This window comes from Cyprinus carpio, chromosome A7 (genome assembly GCF_018340385.1).
Source record: "Cyprinus carpio isolate SPL01 chromosome A7, ASM1834038v1, whole genome shotgun sequence".
Lineage (NCBI taxonomy): Eukaryota > Metazoa > Chordata > Actinopteri > Cypriniformes > Cyprinidae > Cyprinus > Cyprinus carpio.
The window spans coordinates 335261-355013 of NC_056578.1; the positions used below are offsets into that span (position 1 = coordinate 335261).

At 39.4% G+C, this 19753-nt stretch overlaps 2 protein-coding genes and 2 long non-coding RNA genes across 5 annotated transcripts; 1 reads left to right on the plus strand and 3 right to left on the minus strand.

The window, feature by feature from the left end:
- Window positions 1-220: 220 nt before the first annotated feature.
- On the plus strand, window positions 221-2652 carry LOC122145444. Its single transcript, XR_006160329.1, has 4 exons — window positions 221-1177; window positions 1271-1384; window positions 1491-1582; window positions 1997-2652. It is a non-coding gene; the product is annotated as an uncharacterized LOC122145444 (long non-coding RNA).
- A 115-nt stretch (window positions 2653-2767) lies between these two features.
- On the minus strand, window positions 2768-6536 carry LOC122145532 (macrophage mannose receptor 1-like). Of its 2 annotated transcripts, none has more exons than XM_042759314.1 (4): window positions 6500-6536; window positions 6053-6409; window positions 4008-4343; window positions 2768-3535 (listed from the first exon to the last, which is right to left on the minus strand). In XM_042759314.1, the coding sequence occupies exons 1-4, from the start codon at window positions 6534-6536 to the stop codon at window positions 3171-3173; spliced, it is 1095 nt and encodes a 364-aa protein (XP_042615248.1). In that variant the 3' UTR covers window positions 2768-3170. The 2 variants fall into 2 exon arrangements, with proteins under 2 accessions (XP_042615248.1, XP_042615249.1); XM_042759315.1 differs by having other exon boundaries at window positions 2768-3564; window positions 4004-4343.
- A 7175-nt stretch (window positions 6537-13711) lies between these two features.
- Window positions 13712-16277, minus strand: LOC122145536. The gene is made up of 3 exons (XR_006160378.1): window positions 15981-16277; window positions 15469-15510; window positions 13712-14568 (listed from the first exon to the last, which is right to left on the minus strand). It is a non-coding gene; the product is annotated as an uncharacterized LOC122145536 (long non-coding RNA).
- A 176-nt stretch (window positions 16278-16453) lies between these two features.
- On the minus strand, window positions 16454-19361 carry LOC122145531 (C-type mannose receptor 2-like). The gene is made up of 5 exons (XM_042759313.1): window positions 19247-19361; window positions 19085-19123; window positions 18620-18994; window positions 17508-17861; window positions 16454-17341 (listed from the first exon to the last, which is right to left on the minus strand). The coding sequence occupies exons 2-5, from the start codon at window positions 19119-19121 to the stop codon at window positions 16977-16979; spliced, it is 1131 nt and encodes a 376-aa protein (XP_042615247.1). The 5' UTR covers window positions 19122-19123; window positions 19247-19361; the 3' UTR covers window positions 16454-16976.
- Between the last annotated feature and the right edge of the window lie 392 nt (window positions 19362-19753).

Below are 19753 nucleotides of genomic sequence, written 5' to 3' on the forward strand. Positions count from 1 at the left end.
GTCTCGGGCCGGCAATACCACGACTGAGGACCGCCACCTTGAGCAAGGCACCGAACCCCCAACTGCTCCCCGGGCACCGCAGCATAAATGGCTGCCCACTGCTCCGGGTGTGTGTTCAAGGTGTGTGTGTGTTCACTGCTGTGTGTGTGTGCACTTTGGATGGGTTAAATGCAGAGCACGAATTCTGAGTATGGGCTAACATACTTGGCTGTATGTCACGTCACTTTTCACTTCACTTTTTAAAATAAAGATGCTGTCATTTCATTTTTAGGTGAATAAACCCCTTAAAATAAAGATTGAAAGAGTTGTTGAAGCTTAATGTTGGTTGACGTTGTCATTTGTCGTGTACATGGTGTAATTTTTTTCATAAGCTACGGTTAGTTTTTTACTTCTGCCGATTGTATTTCAGGCTTCACAGTTGGTGTTTATTCGTGAAGATTGTCATAACAAACAAAACATGTCAGAAGCTTGTTTTCTGCAATACAAAAGCCAGTGGTAAGTGGCAGGTCGAGAGGCTTGCAGAAAACGTGAGCATATACTAATCAATTGTGTAACATTTGCACAAGTTACCATTTCCCAGCACAAACTTTTCATTTCAGTTGAATGCTATTGAAGATGGAGAGTTGGGTTGTTGTAAAAGAAGTCATTAGTGTTCCACGAGGTTGTTGAGGTACTAATGGATTAATTATTGTGAATACAGTTGTGAGGGAGTCATTAGACAATATAATTTTGTGTATAATTCTGTTTGTTGATAGTAGTAGAAATTATTCACATGACTTCAAGTCATTGTTCACTAATAATCTTCCCAACCACTGCAAATGTTTGTGCATTAAGATATTTTCTTTTCTTTCTTTCTTTATACAGTGTATATATATGTGTGTGTGTGTGTGTGTGTGTGTGTGTATTTTTTTAATATTTTTACTAGGAAAGCTGGCAGTGGATGGAGCCGCTACACAGTCATCAACATTTATGGGCTGGTTTGCTGAAAGGGCAAAATGAGACTAACCCGTGGTGGAGGCTGGATCTGTGTCAAATTTACAGAGTTAGTAGAGTGGTGGTCACTAACGGAAAAGACTGCTGTACCGAACAAATCAACGGAGCAGAAATTCACATCAGAAACTATTTGGAGAACAACGGCACAAACAATCCCATTTGAGACTCTTGAGTTTGAAAGAATGTGAGACATCAAGCACAAATGTGAAGGATTACTGCATATATGACAGTATTTTTATATCCTTTCTCTCTGTCTATAAATGTGCTGTTATTCCAGCAGGTGAGTGCGACAGCTACTCGTGCGGTGGGATGGAGGGACGTTACGTGAATCTGATCATTCCTGGAGACATGAAGACACTCAGTCTCTGTGAGGTGGAGGTCTATGGAGAAGGTGTAACAATATTTTTGTCAACAAAACAGTGAGGAGCGCTACTACATTTTTAATGAAAGCAACCTCTAATAATTCATATTATGTGCATCGATGTATCTTTGTTTAGGTCCAGTTTTAAAAAGATCTTTTGTAAAGATGCAGTTTAACTCCAGAGTTGATTTAACTGACCCCTCCGTGAGAGAAAATGTTCTGAAACAGGTGAGAAAGAAACAAATTCAACTGTCATGATTACTGTAAAACACCAGCAGCTCTCATCTGGTTTCCTTCTTTTGAAAAACCCACCTCATAGTCCTGAAGCTTACTGAAATCCAATGAAACCTTTAAATGTCTTTGTGGACATTTCAAGGCTCGCCGTGATTATTTTTGTTGCACTTGGAGATTTACATGTAACCTGAATTGTTACTGAAGATTTCAGTGATTGTATTTAAAATCAAGGTTATTTCAGAAAATTCACCAAATGACTCAGACCCCTAAACTGGTGATCCAGAAGGTGAATGCTGGTAAAAGAGAGTCTGTTCTCACAACTGTACAATAACACATGAAATTAGCTGCATACATATGAATGATTCTAAATTTGTTTTGAGATGTAATGGGCAAATATTTTATTTACAGGTCTTTGTGGTGGACGATAACACAGTGGAAATCAACACTTTGTCTCTATTTCACAAACTTTACGTTTTTTAAAGACATTAATTCTGATTCTAAATGCATTGCCTTAAATTTCTTTATAATTATGCTTACAATGAAAAAAAAAAAAAACTTCTGCTTCCTTCCTTTTAGTGCTTATTCACATATTTGAAAATTATAAAACTTCTTGTCTAACTGTGTATTGTAAACAAATAGAGATAGTAATACATATAATGAACATAATCAAATCAATGTTAAATGTACATTCATACAACCCACAAGTGTGATTTTAATATGTCAGTTGTGTATTCACTGTCACAGGCTATTTTATTTTTATTGTAGTATCTATATATTGTTTTATTTATTTACTATTTTTCCTGCCATTTTGTGTTGTTGGAACTGTGATGAGGTGAACAGAATCTCACGTGAATGGAAAGAGAACAGCACAAGTGTTCACTGTTGTCCAATGACTTGCCTAATAAACCTAAACCTAACTTAATTAACCTAATTAGTCCTCTATGCCTTTAAATTGCACTTTATGCTGAGGATTAGTATCTTACAAAACAACTAGTAAAATAATATGTACTGTACTGTCAACATGACAAAATAAATAGTTTAGACATGAGAAAAAAATTATTGATGCTCACAAAGGAGAAGGATATACACGTTTATCGAAGCGTTTTCAAGTGTCAAGAACTGTCGTGAGAAGTATTATCAAGAGACCCATAGAGTGGAAGTGGAAGTGAAAGATTTCAAGAACTTTGGAAAGAAAATTAGTGAGAGAGGTTTCTAAAGACCCAAGAAAAACTGCCAAAATAATAGTGATTGATTTAATCAAGTCTGGGATTGATGTCTCAATGAAGACAGTCACTAGAGACCTGCACAGGAATGGACTGTGAGGCTGCAGACCAAGAAGAAGAGACACCTCCAAGCTAGACTGAAGTTTGCCAAGAAAACAGTACAATGATGAGTAAATATGATGCCCTTATGATCCCTCACAAAATTGAATTGACAGATGAATGTCTCATAATTTAGCAGTTACTAAATGACACAAAGTACATGGTGAAAGAGTTTGACCGATAAGCAAACACACCCACAGAATAGTACATCAACAGGAAACACACAAGTGTTTGTAATCTTGAAATCTAAGTGTATCCATTCATTCATATCTGCTGCAGATGAAGTTGAGTTTGTCAGTTTCAGGACGGCTGATCCAGCGCTGATCTCCTCCAGACTGAGCTGCTCCAGATCTCACTGTGTGTTCACAGTCCTCCTCTGATGTACCGTTCCCTGGAGCCCAGTTCTGATAGCACACGGTCTCTCCACTCACCCAGTACCAGATGCCCAAAATGTGAGAGTAACGTAAACCCAACCACACCTCCGCAGTAGACGCCCATTTAAAAACGTTCATCACCTCATGCTGAATCTCTTCTGAATGAACCGAGACCAGATCCACATGATTCTGTCTGCAGTATCTCAGAGCTTCAGACCACGTCAGATTCTCTCTGATCACAATCAGTTTATCTGGAAACCAAACAAAGCACAAGCAGAAACTAGAAAGAGACTGATCAAAAACAACATGCAGAACAAACACTGGGGATGAATTTGTCATGTCAGACATGTAGCGGGAACTTTAACAGATCTGGAGGTGATGATGGATTGTGTGTGTTTTGTGAGTGTTGTGACTTTTCTATAACTAAGGGTAGGGTGGTAAGGTGTCCTTAACTCATATGCTGGAGTAAACAATGTCAACAAGGCAATATCCATTTCTTGACTTGGTGATTTAATGAACAAACAACATTTACAATAAAAGCATGGAGCTATGGTAAGAACCCTATGTTCCCGCCACTTGTACCTGTCTAATACAACCCTGAGGGGAGGTTAATATCATGATGTTAAACAGGTGATCTACATCAACTCACAAAGTGCACATTGCCCTCTAGTGGTAAAATAACTATTACATTAGATCCTTACAGTGAGGATCTACAGTACTCACCTTCATGACACACAAAAGGAAAACGGTTGTTGCAGGAGATGTCATGCCATTGTCCCAGAGAGTCATGTTTGACTACTGTACAGTTTTTATTATTTTCATGAATGTTAGGTTGATTAGAATCCCAGTATCTGAATGAAGAGTTACTCTGATCTGACCACTGCCATGAGTCTCTGACTCTGAACAGACCGATCCAGGCATCAGATTTCATGATCTTCTCAGCTTGTTGATTCTCATTCTGGTTTCTCACACTGACCAGATCAATGTGATTCTCTCTGCAGTAACTCTGAGCGTCTCTCCAGTTCTTCATCTGATCGATAAAGACGAATCCTGTGTTTGCTTTCAAGATAAACAAAAGCAATGCTTAAGTATCTCTCAAACACTTACACTATAAATAAATCCTAAAATGGCAATGTGACATGCTCATAGTTGAGCCTATAACTGAATAGCTTTAATAGTGAGTAATTTGTGCCATTACAGTTTGTAAACAGTATCTGTATATTTTGATATTAATATGTCATTCTGTGGTGGTATAATAACAGTGGCCACAAAACATGTAATAATAAAACTTTACAAGGGTATATAAGAGCATTTATTCTTTAATAATGTTTGATAATTATGTCAATAATAATTTTTGATAACAATGTTGAAAATAGTACAGCTTCAACCACCATCCATCATCTTTACCAGCAGTGTTAAAAAGGCCATTAATTTGTTAGAATAATGAGTGCTGACTACGTCTTTGCGCAACAGCCAATCAGCATTTGCGATTCATTTATAATGTACATTAACGTATACAAGCTAATAACATGAGACTATTGTGTCTTTAAAGCAGTGCTGCACTCTCTGTATTCCTTTTATGCTTAGTATATCGATGTTATTTATTTATATTTCATCTGTGATTCAGTGCAATGTAATTGTCTAAAAATTAAATCTGTTCTAAAGTTGTACATGACCTAATGTACATGTAAGTGGAACAAGACCAGACAAAGCCCCGCTGTTAAACTCTAGTCTATGTGATACCGAAAGCTGTTTACTGTTTAACCTTGGCATAAAGAACCACACAAGAAAGAGGAATGCAGTCGGTCATTTACAAATAACTGCCTTAACCTACAGGCTTGAACAAGGATGAGTTGCCTATTCAACCGTTTTTACAACTCCAATAAAACACAGTTAGGTTTCTTAAGAAATAACCTACACAATTATGCAAAAGTCAATTTTTATCCTCTTCTTCAATTTGACAAGCATGTAAATGCAGTTGTGAAGAGTAGCTGTTTTACTCAAAAAAGTGTAGCAAAAGTGAAACACTTTCTTTCTAGTAAAGGCCTTGAAATTGTAATTCATGCACTCATTTAATCTAGACTGGATTATTGTAACTCTCTGTATATTGGCCTACCTTAATATACACTATCACAGCTACAGATGGTTCAAAATGCAGCAGCTAGATTGTTAACAGGAACAAAGAAAAGGGATTATATCTCTCCTGTCCTTGCCTCATTGCATTGGCTCCCTATACAATTTAGTCAACTTTAAGATCCTTCTTTTCATATACAAGGTAATGCATAATTCAACCCCGGATTACATTTGTGATCTTATTAGGCCGTACACGGCATCAAGGTCATTAAGATCTTGTGACCAGTTACTTTTATAAGTCCCTTGTTCCCTCTGCAAATCAAAAGGTGATCAAGCTTTGATCTCTGTAGTGTGTGTATATATATATATATATATATATATATATATATACACACACACACACACACACACACTGTTGTGTGTGTGTGTGTGTGTGTGTGTGTGTGTATGTGTGTTATAACGTTTAGGGATACCACTATCTATGTTAATACGCATGTCCAATTTTTTTATATAGAAACACAATCAAACATATACACCCGAAAATAAAAACAACTAATAACTGAGTGTTGTAGTGACAAATGAATGGGTTACTCCAAATATAAGACACCCATAAACTACATGATGTCTACATCTATCAACCAAGTCTCTTGTTTATCTCTTGTTTAATGTTTATTACATTAGATGTTTGCACTTACTGTTGTTGCAGATGAAAGTTTTGGTGTAACTACATGGAAAATCATGCCATCGTCCATTTCTCATCATAGCACAATAATCTCTTCCTTCTGGTTGTGTATGATCCCAGTTCAGATAGAGCGCAGGTTCACCTGAAGACCACTGCCATTCATCACGACCCGTCTTCTGCAGCCCAATCCAGACAAGCTGAAAACCTTCACCATTCACACTCTTCTTCAGCTCGTTCATGTCGTTCATGTTGTCGACGGTGGCCAGATCTGTGTATTTCTCTCTGCAGTATCTCTGAGCTTCAGTCCATGTCTTTTTCTCATTTATAAAGTGATACTGACGCTGAACACATTCAGATACGGAGCAGAGAGCTGTGAAAGAGAGACGCTGCTTTAATGCTTTTCATAACAGGATCAAACCTAATGAAACAAGAAACCATAAATAAAACCACAAACACTCACCAATGAGAAGAAGAATGAAATACAGAGTTTGCTCCATTTCTGAGGGTGAAAAATATAGAAAAACTCAGATTTTAAATATTCACTGATTCACTTTAGTTTAAAACATTGTTTCAGTGATAATTAAAAATCCATCAGAACTGGAACATAAATGCACTATACACAATCATTAAGACAATATTAACACCTCAAAGTCTAATTTAAAGAATGAAGATGTGAGTTTTTCTTACTTTAGAGGTCATGTGAGTCTGATGTTTCTGTCTGCAGTTTCAAACTATATGATTATATCTGCTCTCATTCGTCACTTCATTTGTTTATTACTCTAAAACAAAAACCCTTTTCATTTCTCTTCCTCATTCACATGTATTTCCTTCTGTTGTTGTTGACGTCTGTGTTGGACTTTGTTGCTGTAATTCTGTGGAAGTGTGTTAATTTGAATAAGGTGGAGATGGAGAATCGTCTCGGTTATGTATGGTAACCCTGAAGGAGGGAACAGAGACGTCACATCGGTGACCAACTAATTGGGATATCGCTTCGATAGACCAATCTACTTCAAGTGTAAACTAAACGAGCCAATCCACATTGGCATGCAATTATTGCATTCAGCTGCCGCTGCTCACAGCTTAAGTATAATAAGGCAGCAGGTGCAATGTATACCAGGTTTTCGCTGAAGAGCCGAGCCGGTGACCCAGCCGATCAGCCGTGGTACAGCAACTGTGGCGACGGGACGTGAAGTCTCCGTTCCCTCCTTCAGGGAACGAGGGTTACCATACGTAACCGAGACGTTCCCTTTCAGTCGGTCACTCTCGACGTCACGTCGGTGACCGACTAATTGGGATCCCTACCAAAGCGCCATGGGTGCTGCCCCTTCCAGTGCCCTGTGTGAGCCGCCTGCGCCCCTATTTGGTGTAGGCCGGGGCTCGGAACAAGTAGTTCCACTCACCATTGTCAAAGCACTACCTCACTGGGTGAGATTGGATAACACTGGGAAAACGTACCCATTCCGCTTGGAACAGGGACGCTGCGAAAGCCCCATCATTCCCGATGGAGTTTTCGGAAGCAAATACACATATCGCATCCGTTTAGGTGTATATGGAGAAATTTGAGGTGATTAAAACCCTCTTAGGAAGGCAAAAGTCTGCCGGGAAAACACGGGCTCTAAGGCTATAATGTGGACTATACACATACGAGTACCGCTTAGGTCTCAATATGGATCCCAGCCTTCCACGGTTCTCACAGATTCATCATGAAGGCCTGGCGCCGGATGTTCCACCGCGTCCAGCTGCCTAGGGTGATGGAGGAACTCAACAGGGTCTACAGTACGGACACTCTGGAGCAGTTTTAGCAAGCCGACACTAACCGGGGCCTCTCGGTGCCACTACACGTTTGAGGTGAGGACACAGGAGGATACCGGCTCTACACGAAGGCTATAGAACCTGGCGAACGTGTTAGGGCTTGCCCAGCCCGCAGCTCTACAAATATCTGTCAGCGAGGCGCCCTGAGCCAGCGCCCAGGAGGATGCAACACTCCTAGTTGAGTGAGCTCGCAACCTGAATGGGCAGGGATACCCTGTGCCTGATAAGCCAGGGTGATGGCATCCACAATCCAGTGGGCCATTCTCTGCTTAGAGATGGCATTCCCCTTCTGGCGGCCTCAAGTAACAGACAAAAAACTGGTCTGAGGTCCTGAACAATGCTCAGACAGGTCAGAACAAACCTAATTCTCGGACGGGACAGAGCAAAGCCAGGGCTGGGTCTGCCTCCTCCAGGGGCAGCACTTGCAGGTTCACCACTTGGTCTTTGAACGGTGTAGTGGGAACCTTGGGCACGTAGCCGGGCCCGGGCCTCAGAATTTCCTGCGAGTCAGCCGGCCCAAACTCTAGGCACGATTCGTTGACCGAAAATGCATGCAGGTCCCCTACCCTCTTGCTGGAGGCCAGTGCAAGCAGGAGCAGAGTTTTCAATAAAAGAAACTTTAGCTCAACTGAATGCAAAGGCTCGAATGGGCCCTGCTGTAGTGATTTTAGCACCAGAGTCAGGTCCCAAGAGGGTATCGAGGGGGGCCGGGAAGGATTTAACCTCCTGGCCCCTCTAAGGAACCTGATGATGAGGTCATGCTTACCTACAGACTTCCCATTCACGGGGTCATGCACAGCAATAGCAGCAACCTGGACTTTGAGGGTGGAGGGAGACAGCCTTCACCCCAGCCCTTGCTGCAGAAAGGAAAGCACGACTGCAATCGGGCATCTTCGGGGGTCTTCTCGGCGAGAAGAACACCAATCAACGAATAGGTTCCACTTTAAGGCATACACGTGTCTCGTAGACGGTGCTCTTGCTGAAGTGATAGTGTTCACTACCTCCTGGGGTAGGTCACCTAGAACCTCCACGTCCCGTCCAGGGACCAGACATGGAGTTTCCAAGGGTCAGGACGTGGGTGCCTAATGGTGCCCTGTCTCTGAGTCAGTAGATCCTTCCTCAGAGAAATCGGCCAAGGAGGGTCTGTCGTGAGGAGCACTAGTTCGGGGAACCATGTCCGAGTGGGCCAATACGGCATCACTAGCAAGACTTGCTCCTCGTCCTCCCGGACTTTGCAGAGTGTCTGTGCGAGAAGGCTCACTGGGGGAAATGCATACTTGCGCAGGCCCCGCGACCAGCTGTGTGCCAGTGCGTCCGTGCTGAGTGTTCCCTTGGTCAGGGAGTAGAACAGCTGGCAGTAAGAGGTCTCTGGTGAGGCAAACAGGTATACCTGAGCGGCTCCGAAACGACTCCAAATCAGCTGGACCGTACGGGGGTGGAGTCGCCAATCACCCGGGACCATTGCTCGAGACAGCTCGTTGGCTGTACGGTTGAGCAGGCCCGGAATGTGAACAGCATGAAGTGACCTTGCATGTACGCAATGGTCGCTGTGTTGTCCGTTCGGACCAGAACGTGCTTGACCGAATCCAACTCCATACCGAGAAAAGAGATCCTCTGCATCGGGGAGAGTTTGCTCTTTTCCGAGTTGACCCGAAGGCCCAACCGGCTGAGGTGCCGGAGCACCAAGTCCCTGTGCTCGCACAACTGATCCCGAGACTGTGCTAGTATCAGCCAATCATCTAGATAGTTGAGAATGCGAACACCCTGCTCTCTGAGGGGAACAAGAGCCCGCCTCCGCGACTTTTGTGAAGACACGGGGAGACAGGGACAGCCTGAAGGGCAGGACCTTGTACTGATACGCCCATCCTTCGAATGCAAACCGCAGAAAAGGTCTGTGGTGCGGCAGGATCGGCACATGAAAGTACGCGTCCTTCAGATCGATCGCTGCAAACCAATCTCGTGGATGGACGCACCCGAAGATGCGTTTCTGCGTCAACAACTTGAACGGTAGCCGATGAAGGGCCCGGTTCAAAACTCGCAGATCCAAGATTGGCCGTAACCCACCACCTTTCTTGGGTACAATGAAGTAAGGGCTGTAAAGCCCCGCCCTCATTTCTGCTGGAGGGACTGGCTCTATCGAGACCTTCGCCAGTAGGCCTGCGATCTCTGCCCGCAAAACAGGGGCATCAGCCGCTTTCACTGTAGTGAAGCGGGTACCGCTGAACTAGGGGGGGATGCCGGGGCGAACTGAATCGCACAGCTGAGGCTGATGGTCTGCAGAAGCCAGCGAGACGGGCTGAGTAGCGCTGCCAGGCGCTTAGAAACCGTACAAGCGGGACCAGCCGAACGACAGCCATACTCACAGTGGGGCAGCGAGGTGGAACACAGGGACCCAACTTGGGTGGCATGTGAGTAGGCCGGAGTGTGGTGTGAATGTGGGGTGCAAGGCTCACCTGGTTCCATAGGTTGGCAGAGGGTGCGTGAGAAGGGCCTTTGTTGACGCTCTCGAACCGCCCACTGCTGTCATCTGGCGAAAGGAGGAGGATGAGTGAGGTCCGGTACTTAGCCGTCCGCAACTCTCCGTGCCCTCCTGGGACCCAGAGATAGGCGAAGGCTACTTGGTGTTTGGGTTTGGTCAGCTGACCAAAACTGACCTGTGAAAGTTTTCACAGATCAGAATTGTGATGTTAGTGACCAAGGGAAGGGTCAGCTGACATAAACTTAACTGTGAAAGTTTTCACAGATCAGAATAGTGATGTTACTGACTCAGGGAAACCGTTATCTGACCATAACTGCACTGTGAACGTTTTCACGAATCAAAATAGTGATGTAAATGAATCAGGGGATGGTTAACTGACCAAATTTTTAAGATCAGAATAGTTAAGGGATCAAGAAAGGGTTAATATTAATTATATGTATATAGGCCTATATTATATATATATATATATATATATATATATATATATATATATATATATATATATATATATATATATATATATATATATATTACAGTATAAGCTCATTTACGTAATGAATTGGAAACCGTTATTCACTGAAACAGCAACCATATGACAATATTATACAAAAAAACAGGGGCCAGCGCAGCGCAAAAAGAAACACGGCCACGAGATAAAATGCTGTTGTGAAAGTTTTCACAAATCGAGCTCGACCTAAAACATTGTTTTTGTATTCCAGCAGTCTGCGTGTTTATTGGTAATAGACATTAAAAAAACATGAAGAACGCCTTGGTCTCTGTGGTCTCAAACCTTTATTTATGGCAATCATCCCAGACAGCAACAGTGTTGGCCCAGATTTGGCCCACATCTGGCCCATGTGAAATCCATGCGGGTCGGGTGTGAGCCGGATCTGGGCAGAAACTACATGCTGTTTGGGATAGGCACAGAGAACATGCACATTTTTTCACTACACAGATGATGTTGCTTCCTCTTCATGTCAAATCACAGATAACATTATAAAAATATTTTCTGTAGAAACGAACAACTTTCACGTGCATCTGATTGACAGATAAACCGCACGCTCTTATTTCAGTGTTGTTTTTTATTTTGTGGATATTTCAGCTAACACATTGCTTGTACATTCAGCTTAACAACATTAAGTTAAAGTTACAACTTATGCAAAACTGAGTGTCTGAAATATCCACTGCTTTGTATATGCAAATATACAAAAAAATAAATAAAAATTGCACACAATATTACTGCATGCTTATTACAAGCAACTATCAACATTAGGTTTTTGAACAGTGAAAATGAGAATAAAGAACTGTGCACAAAATGCACACAGCTCATGCTCAACAGACATTAAGAAAACAGTGTGATTGTGGTGTTTAATAGTCTAACCTTGCCTTCAGAAATAAATGTCCTGAAAGCTTCAGATCCAATGTGTGACTGTTAACTAACATTTGTAACTCGAACGTCTATATTCTCATGTGTTCATGAAAGGAAACATAGCAGGTGAAATGAAGAGAGAGTGAGACAATGTGTCACGTGATGCACATTTAAATGAGTTGTCCTCCATAAACTGTAAAAAACTCAAACTCATCATTCTAAAAAAAAGAGACGAATGCTTTCAGTCAGCATGATGAAGCACTTCAGGTGCCTGTGGATCTTACTGGGTAAAGTACAATAGACATGTATCTGTTATTTTACTAGATTCATACTAATATTAACACTGTTTTGTGTATTTATTTGTGTATTTATCCATGTTTCACGAGTTCACGCTTACATATAATTAGCTGAAGTATGGTAATGCATATTTGGCATTCTGCTGTCCGGGGAAGGGCTCCGAGCTCGGGAATGGCCCGAACCTAGAGTATCCCCCCTCCCCGTATGGTGTAAAATAAACTCGAAGTGAGGATATGGGGTGGAGGAGGGATGCTGATGAACCATCAATGGATAGAGGTAAGTCAGCTGTATTTATACTATGGTGTTGATTGGCTTAAGTGCACTCCACCGGTGTTAATTAGGCTAAGTATCTGATGCGCTCCTCCCGAGCTTTGTTAATAAAACATCATATCTTACTGTCGACTCTTACTGTAGTGCTTATAATCAGGCCTCAAAGTAGGAACTATTATGTGCCGATATTCCCCTCATTTGATTTTTGATGTCAGTCAGTATCAGAAAAACACCCCCCCCCCACACCCCACACACACACACAGACTTACAAACATATAACAAGCGCTGGTTGAATAGAAATAAAAACATTAAATGAGGCCTCCCCAATGCAATCAAAGAAACCCTCTAACATATATCCACAATACACTTAGCAAGGGAAATAAATAATGTTCTGCTGACTTCCTTACCTGCTTTCAGACGTAGGATACCGCCTTTGGGGAAACCAATGGTACTTTAACTCAAACTTTAACTTGGAAAAATCACAAAACTACCACAGCACAATAGCCTCAGCAAGGAACTCAACAGTATCAGAAAATCCCCCCAAATAACATTAAAAATCCCTCATACTAATGTACCCCACCCCCCAAAAAACAAAGACTGTTGCTTAAAATAGCTTCTAAATAACAGAAAAAAATAAAAAATAATAAGACTTTACACAGTCTGTGAAACATATTGTTTCTTTATGAGTAAATGGTTAACGTATGTGTAAATGGGTTCAGTATTCAAAGGCAGGGGTTTCCAAACTGGAAGTTTCTAGTATGCCTAGTAAGAGCTTGATTAGCTGGTCCAGGTGTGTTTAATTAGGGTTGGAGCTAAACTCTGCAGGACATTGGCCCTCCAGGACTGAGTTTGAGACCCCTGCTCTTGTTAAACTCAAACACCCACAGGAGGTGATACGATAAACACTTCAGAAATGTTCATTCCAGGAAGCGGAAATTACCATGTTTTCTGAGTAACAACATATCTTAAATATCAGACAAACCAACAAATTTAAATTTTACATATTTTTTACATATAGTTTTCAGTTAATTGTCACATCAGAGGGAAATAAAAAAAACAGTCAGGAGTCTACACTCAAAAAAATATTTAGGCCCAATTCTTAAGATTTATGTATTTCAATTGCATTTAAAATTTCCATCCATTTTGATTACATATTTTTAACCTAAAGAAACTAATAAACTTCATGTGATGCACATTTGCCAACCTTATGTAAATGAAACAAGGTAGTCATAATATTTATGTAATAGTACCAATAAATCCAGTTTGTTTTAAATGCATAAGAAACATGTTTATTTATTATTAGGTAATAAACCTAATGTATTTAAAATGCATAACATTTACATAATTCTTTATCAATAAACCCAAAGTATTTCATATATTTAATCCTACCCCACCCAATCACACTGTGCTACAACACACACAAAAATAACAGCAAGACCACTTTGTTACATTATATCAATTTATTAATGCTTCAAAGCATTTGGCAATATATGAGCTAGCAAGACATACTACACCATGTTCATACACTTGTGTGCAACAACAAAAACAAAAACTGCCTTCATATTTACATGCACATTAAGGTTAAACCCTATTTTCCAAACATTTTGCCACAATCAACAATTCTGCAGAAATAAATGCAAAAAACAACAACAATTTTAACAAAACAAAAAATTATAAAAAAAAAAAATCACTCTGTTAAAAACATTTATAACAGTGCAGAAATAAGAACAATTTCCTCAAAAAACTGTGCAAATTTGAGGTAGAGCGATACATGAGGTAAATCGATGATAACAGTACTGCTTACGTTTCACTAACATTTTTCAAAAATCTGTGACATGCAATAATTTAGAACAAAAGGACAATGATCAGAAAAAAAAAGGCTATAAGGCTCAGGGGGTTGAAAGTCTCTGCACCACCACACTTTTCATGCATATTTAATTACATGTTAGGAGTACATAAGTATGAAAGGGAACATTCAGCATTTTAAACTTTTAAAACTTAAATCGACTCAAGTACAAAAATATGACATCTCAAAAATGACATCTCAATTGTCTTTACTTAAGAGTTCTTTGGTGACAGCTTGGTTGTATCCAGGATTTTCTTCATTGCTTCATTGCGTAGCCTCAGTTAAGCACATAAATCAGTCCAAGTATCAAACACCCAAGAGTGACACTGCAGAACTTCCACACTAACATCCGTAGATTAGTCTCCAGGACCAACACCAGCACCCTCTGAACCAAAGATGTACATGCCCACTGTTGTCTGTGTGATTCCAGACTCAGCCCTCTGCACTTTCACAGTCCTGCAGGATAAACAAAAAGAGTGAGAAGTGTTCCAATGCCAGTCACAGTGTCATATTCAGACATTTTAAGGGTATATTGTTTACAAACTCCAAAATTTTGGATATGTAGACTCATTCAAATGTACACTCCCTGGTCAAAAAAAAAAGTCACTATTTGGATTTAAATAAGCAAATATTGAAGAGTCTTGAATTGGATGATTATTGCAGTGATTTTTATGTTTCCGTCTTGTTGTGTGTTTGCCAATTATTCTTTTAGCCCAAACTGATGAAGTGTATAGCTTTCCATTTCTTAAACAACCATGTCGGAGTACATACCAATGTACACATTCCAGCATGACAACAACACAATTCATCAGGCTCAGTTTGTGAAATAGTGGTTCAGTGAGCACGAGAAATCATTTTCATGTATGAATTGATCACCAGTCCTGAGCTTAACTCTACTGAATGTCTTGAGGATGTGCTGGAGTCGACTTTAGATCCAGGCCAAAAAAACCCAAAAAAAAAAAACAACTCTTGATGAAAATAAATGTTGTGACGTTGCATAATTTTGTTTAAACAATGCCACAACAAAGCACAATGTTATGACAGCTATAGGTGGTCCAATGAAATATTAGAGTGTGCAACTCCTTTCTGGGCAGGCTATGTAAAGTCGACTCCATGGATACATGGATACGACTTCCGACCTGGTTGTTGAAATACAAGGCTACACACTGCATCAGTTAGGGCTTAAAGAATTGTCGTCAAACTCACAACATGCCAGAAACATATTAATCACTTCAAGTAATGAGTCAATCCTTAAATATCAAGTATTTACTCATTTAAATCCAGACAGCGACCTTTTTTGGCCTGTCAGTACAAAATAAGAATTAAATGTATAGCCAGTGTTCTGAACTACACTACCTTAAGGAGAAGAGAATTCTGATGGAACTGGACACAGCCAATCTTAAAAACATGAGCATTAAACATTGAGTACATTTGACAAGAAAACACCATTTCAGTATTTTACTTCAAAATGTCATTTTAAAAATTTATGAATCAATCTTTCTTTGTAATTATTTGTACTTAAACTTTGCTCTGCATTGCCATTTGTAACAGCTGCAAATGTGGTATTATTTCTCAGATGAACTGTAGAGAACAAGCTTAAGACAATTGTTTTGAATTCAATGTTCTTAAATCTTTAAGTTGACTGAACTTGTAAAACAGTTACCAATACTAAAGTTTTCATACTTCTAGTTACCTCTGCTAAAACATAGTGAGTTTTATCAAATCAAAAATGAGCTAATTTGCTGCATACTACACACTCATGGGCAAAGCGAGACTGTGATGCCAATAAGAAAATTAACATAACTATCAATGTAAATATATCCATAAGACATTTATCATGTAAAAAGAGCAGGTTGACATACACTTACCACATATTCTTTAATGAGTGTCTCCATGTCTTCATTGAGGGAGATACTTGAGCCCCTCAGGATGTAATTGCAGTTGATTTTAGTCTTCATTCTCAAACATGCAGAACAACACGATCCCAAAAACACAACATTAGTCATTGATTTACTCAGACATAAGGCTAAAGCTGAGTTAAAAATCTAACTCAACTAATGCTGTAACTAAACGATATACCTTGTCAATTGGTACATTAGTATATTACAGTGATTTGTAAGGAAACATTTAAATTGCATGTAAAGCTGTTTTTATATTATTATTATTTTTTAAATAAATTTCTAATGATATTATTTTTCTTCACTAGTTTGCTGAAATACAAACATTTAAACAGTGGATGTCATTACTTGTAATTTTGAATAAATTAGTTTGAAATAACATTACATTACATTACATACTGAAGAACAGGTTAAGTAAAAAAAAATATATAATGAATGTCATCTAAGTGCATATATTTAGCAAAATTACCCTTTTTATTTTTATTTTTTCTAGTTAAGTAACAAGTTTAGAGTTTATACTCAATGGCTTTTCAGGGACATTGTTTGACGTCTTGAAACTCTGAGTGATTACATGAGATGTGATTCTGTTTCTCTCAACACTTCTGATAATCGTTCATGTTTATTTGCTGTGGTAACTAGAAGTAAAGAGGAAGAGATGGTCAGTTCATGTGAGTTCTGCACTGCTGCTTGTACTGAGGCACTAAAATAATCTTTCACGTTACATTTAACACCAAACCTGTATTTACGGTTTAACTTTAGTGATACAATTGGCAGAATCTTAAATCTGTTAATAGCACATTATGTCATTAAAATAAAGAAATAAAAGAGAATTATTTTTTAATGCACAATCAGCAGATTCTCTCAGAAATGACTAAATAACAAATCAAACATATAAAAGTAAATCAGAAAAATAATGAAGTATCAAAACAGTTGATGTAAGTAAACACACAAACATTCGCGTGTCCTTCACCTTGTATTTATGCAGATGAAGTTGAGTTTGTCAGTTTCAGGACGGCTGATCCAGCGCTGATCTCCTCCAGACTGAACTGCTCCTTTTCTCTTCTCGAGTTTACAGTTTTCCGGTTTCGTTCTGTTCCCTGGAGCCCAGTTCTGATAGCACACAGTCTCTCCACTCACCCAGAGCCACATGTTCATGATGCAGTAGTTATGTAAACCCAACCACACCTCCGCAGTAGACGCCAGTTTAACCACGTTCATCACACGACGCTGAATCTCTTCTGAATGAACCGAGACCAGATCCACATGATTCTGTCTGCAGTATCTCAGAGCTTCAGACCACGTCAGATTCTCTCTGATCACAATCAGTTTATCTGGAAACCAAACAAAGCACAAGCAGAAACTAGAGAGAGACTGATCAAAAACAACATGCAGAACAAACACTGGGGATGAATTTGTCATGTCATACATGTAGCGGGAACTTTAAGAGATCTGGAGCTGATGATGGAGTGTGTGTGTGTTTTGTGAGGATCTACTCACCTTCATGACACACAAAAGGATATTGATCATTGCAAGAGATGTCAATCCATCGTCCCTGAGCTCCTGGTTCAATCACTGTACAGGTTTCAACACCTCCATATTTATCAGGCTGATCAGACTTCCAGTATCTGAATGAAGAGTTACTCTGATCTGACCACTGCCATGAGTCTCTGACTCTGAACAGACCGATCCAGACAAATGATCCAGATTTATTATTATCACTAATCATCTTCACAACCTTCTCATTCTCATCCTGGTTTCTCACACTGACCAGATCAGTGTGATTCTGTCTGCAGTAACTCTGAGCGTCTCTCCAATTCTTCATCTGATTGACAAAGACGAGTCCTGTGTTTGCTTATAGAAAAACAAATGGACAAAGATTCATGAATCAGTTTGTTCATTATTCTAAGGCTGCTTTATAATTGGATGTGAACAGGAGCATCAAAAACACATCATTCAATGACATGAACTGCTGGTTATTCACAATATATTCAAGATATTTTAACCTTATACAATGGTCTGCATAAAAACTCAATTCTGATCCATCTGGAATATGTGCGTTCAAAAATTAAATGAAACACACATGCAGACAAACATTCAGTTTCACAGAGAGACATTTAGAAGCATAGAAACGATGTCAACCCTGCACTGTCATTTTTATCATAAAATAGCTTCACTATTGAATCGCTACATTAAATTTCTCAGCAATGAGGGTTTATGTTGAAATGGACTATAATTCCAACATGGACCAAGTAAAAAAATAATAATAATAATAATAAAAAAGCCCTTTTAGGTTTGTGTTGAGATACTGAAGGCTGAAAATATCAAGCTCACCACTGCTGTATGTTTATTATGAATAATATAAGACCCTTTTATATATATAAAGATTCTATTAAGGTCTTTAATTTCAAGATCCCATTGTGACAAAATACCACATAGTGTCACAACAAAAGATCAGTGTGTTCAGTGTTCAGTGTTTGCTTCTGGCAAATATTGTGTTGATACAAAAACTGTTTCAACATTGAAAGTGTGACAAATGTCCACAGTCTCTTCTGTATTCACAATTAGATTAAATAGTGTTTAGTATTGCGATAAAACTTGGTATATGGTGCATCTATAAATAAACTCAATGTTGTTGCAAATGAAATGTTGGGATGCATTACATGGCAAATCATGCCATTCTCCATTTTTCATCACAGCACAATCATCTCTTCCTTCTGGTTGTGTATGCTCCCAGTTCAGATAGAGCGCAGGTTCACCTGAAGACCAATGCCATTCATCATGACCCGTCTTCTGCAGCCCAATCCAGACAAACTGAAAACCTCCACCATTCACACTCTTCATCAGCTCGTTCCTGTCGTTCATGTTGTCAGCGGTGGCCAGATCTGTGTAATTCTCTCTGCAGTATCTCTGAGCTTCAGTCCAGGTCTTCATCTCATTTATAAAGTGATACTGACGCTGAACACATTCAGATACCGAGCAGAGAGCTGTGAAAGAGAGACACTGCTTTAATGCTTTTCATAACAGGATCAAACCTAATGAAACTAGAAACCAGAAATAAATCCACGAACACTCACCAACGAGAAGAAGAATGAAATATAGAGTTTGCTCCATTTCTGAGGAAGAATATGAAAATAAAACATGATATAATAAAAAAAAGCAGAACAATTCACATTCATTCAAATAATATTAACATCTTAACATCTAATTTAAAGAATGAAGATGTGAGTTGTTCTTACTTTAGAGGTTGTGTGTTTCTGTCCTGAGTCTGATGTTTCTGTCTCCAGCTTCAAACTGTGATTATTATATCTGTTCCCATCCGTCATTCAGCACATCACTGCATTTGTATATTATTCTAATTCAAAAGCCTTTTTCATTTTTCTTTCTTGTTCACATGTGTCCATATTTTTATCTGTCAGTCATTTCTTTTTTCTGTAATTTGTTGAAAGTGTGTTCATTTGAATATGTTCTGTACTGTCAAGTATTATATTTCCACAGCGGTCTCACTGGAAAAAACTCCACCTTAGCATTTGCATTTTCTTCTTTTATAATTTGTTTTTCATGTTCTTTTCCATGTTCAAAAAATATAATGCTCCTTTCATGACTCACAATCACATCAATTTATGCATTTTTATAGTGCAACTACAGCATTAAAGCTGCATACTATAAAATGTTGCAAAAATGCCTTTAAACATTCATTTCAATAGCAGGAAATCATGTCGTTCCAAGTCTGTATGATTTAATTT

Excerpts from the sequence above, each read along its gene's own strand:
- LOC122145532 (XM_042759315.1), bottom strand. The coding sequence starts at position 6,536 with ATGGAGCAAACTCTGTATTTCATTCTTCTTCTCATTG. Across the intron at positions 6,410-6,499 it reads TTTCATTCTTCTTCTCATTG|CTCTCTGCTCCGTATCTGAA; the intron begins GTGAGTGTTTGT and ends TCTCTTTCACAG. Across the intron at positions 3,565-4,003 it reads TTTGTGTGTCATGAAGGTGA|TTTCTGCTTGTGCTTTGTTT; the intron begins GTACTGTAGATC and ends GTCTCTTTCTAG.
- LOC122145531 (XM_042759313.1), bottom strand. The coding sequence starts at position 19,121 with ATGGAGCAAACTCTATATTTCATTCTTCTTCTCGTTG. Across the intron at positions 18,995-19,084 it reads TTTCATTCTTCTTCTCGTTG|CTCTCTGCTCGGTATCTGAA; the intron begins GTGAGTGTTCGT and ends TCTCTTTCACAG. Across the intron at positions 17,862-18,619 it reads CATTGAGTTTATTTATAGAT|CAAACACAGGACTCGTCTTT; the intron begins GCACCATATACC and ends TTTTTCTATAAG.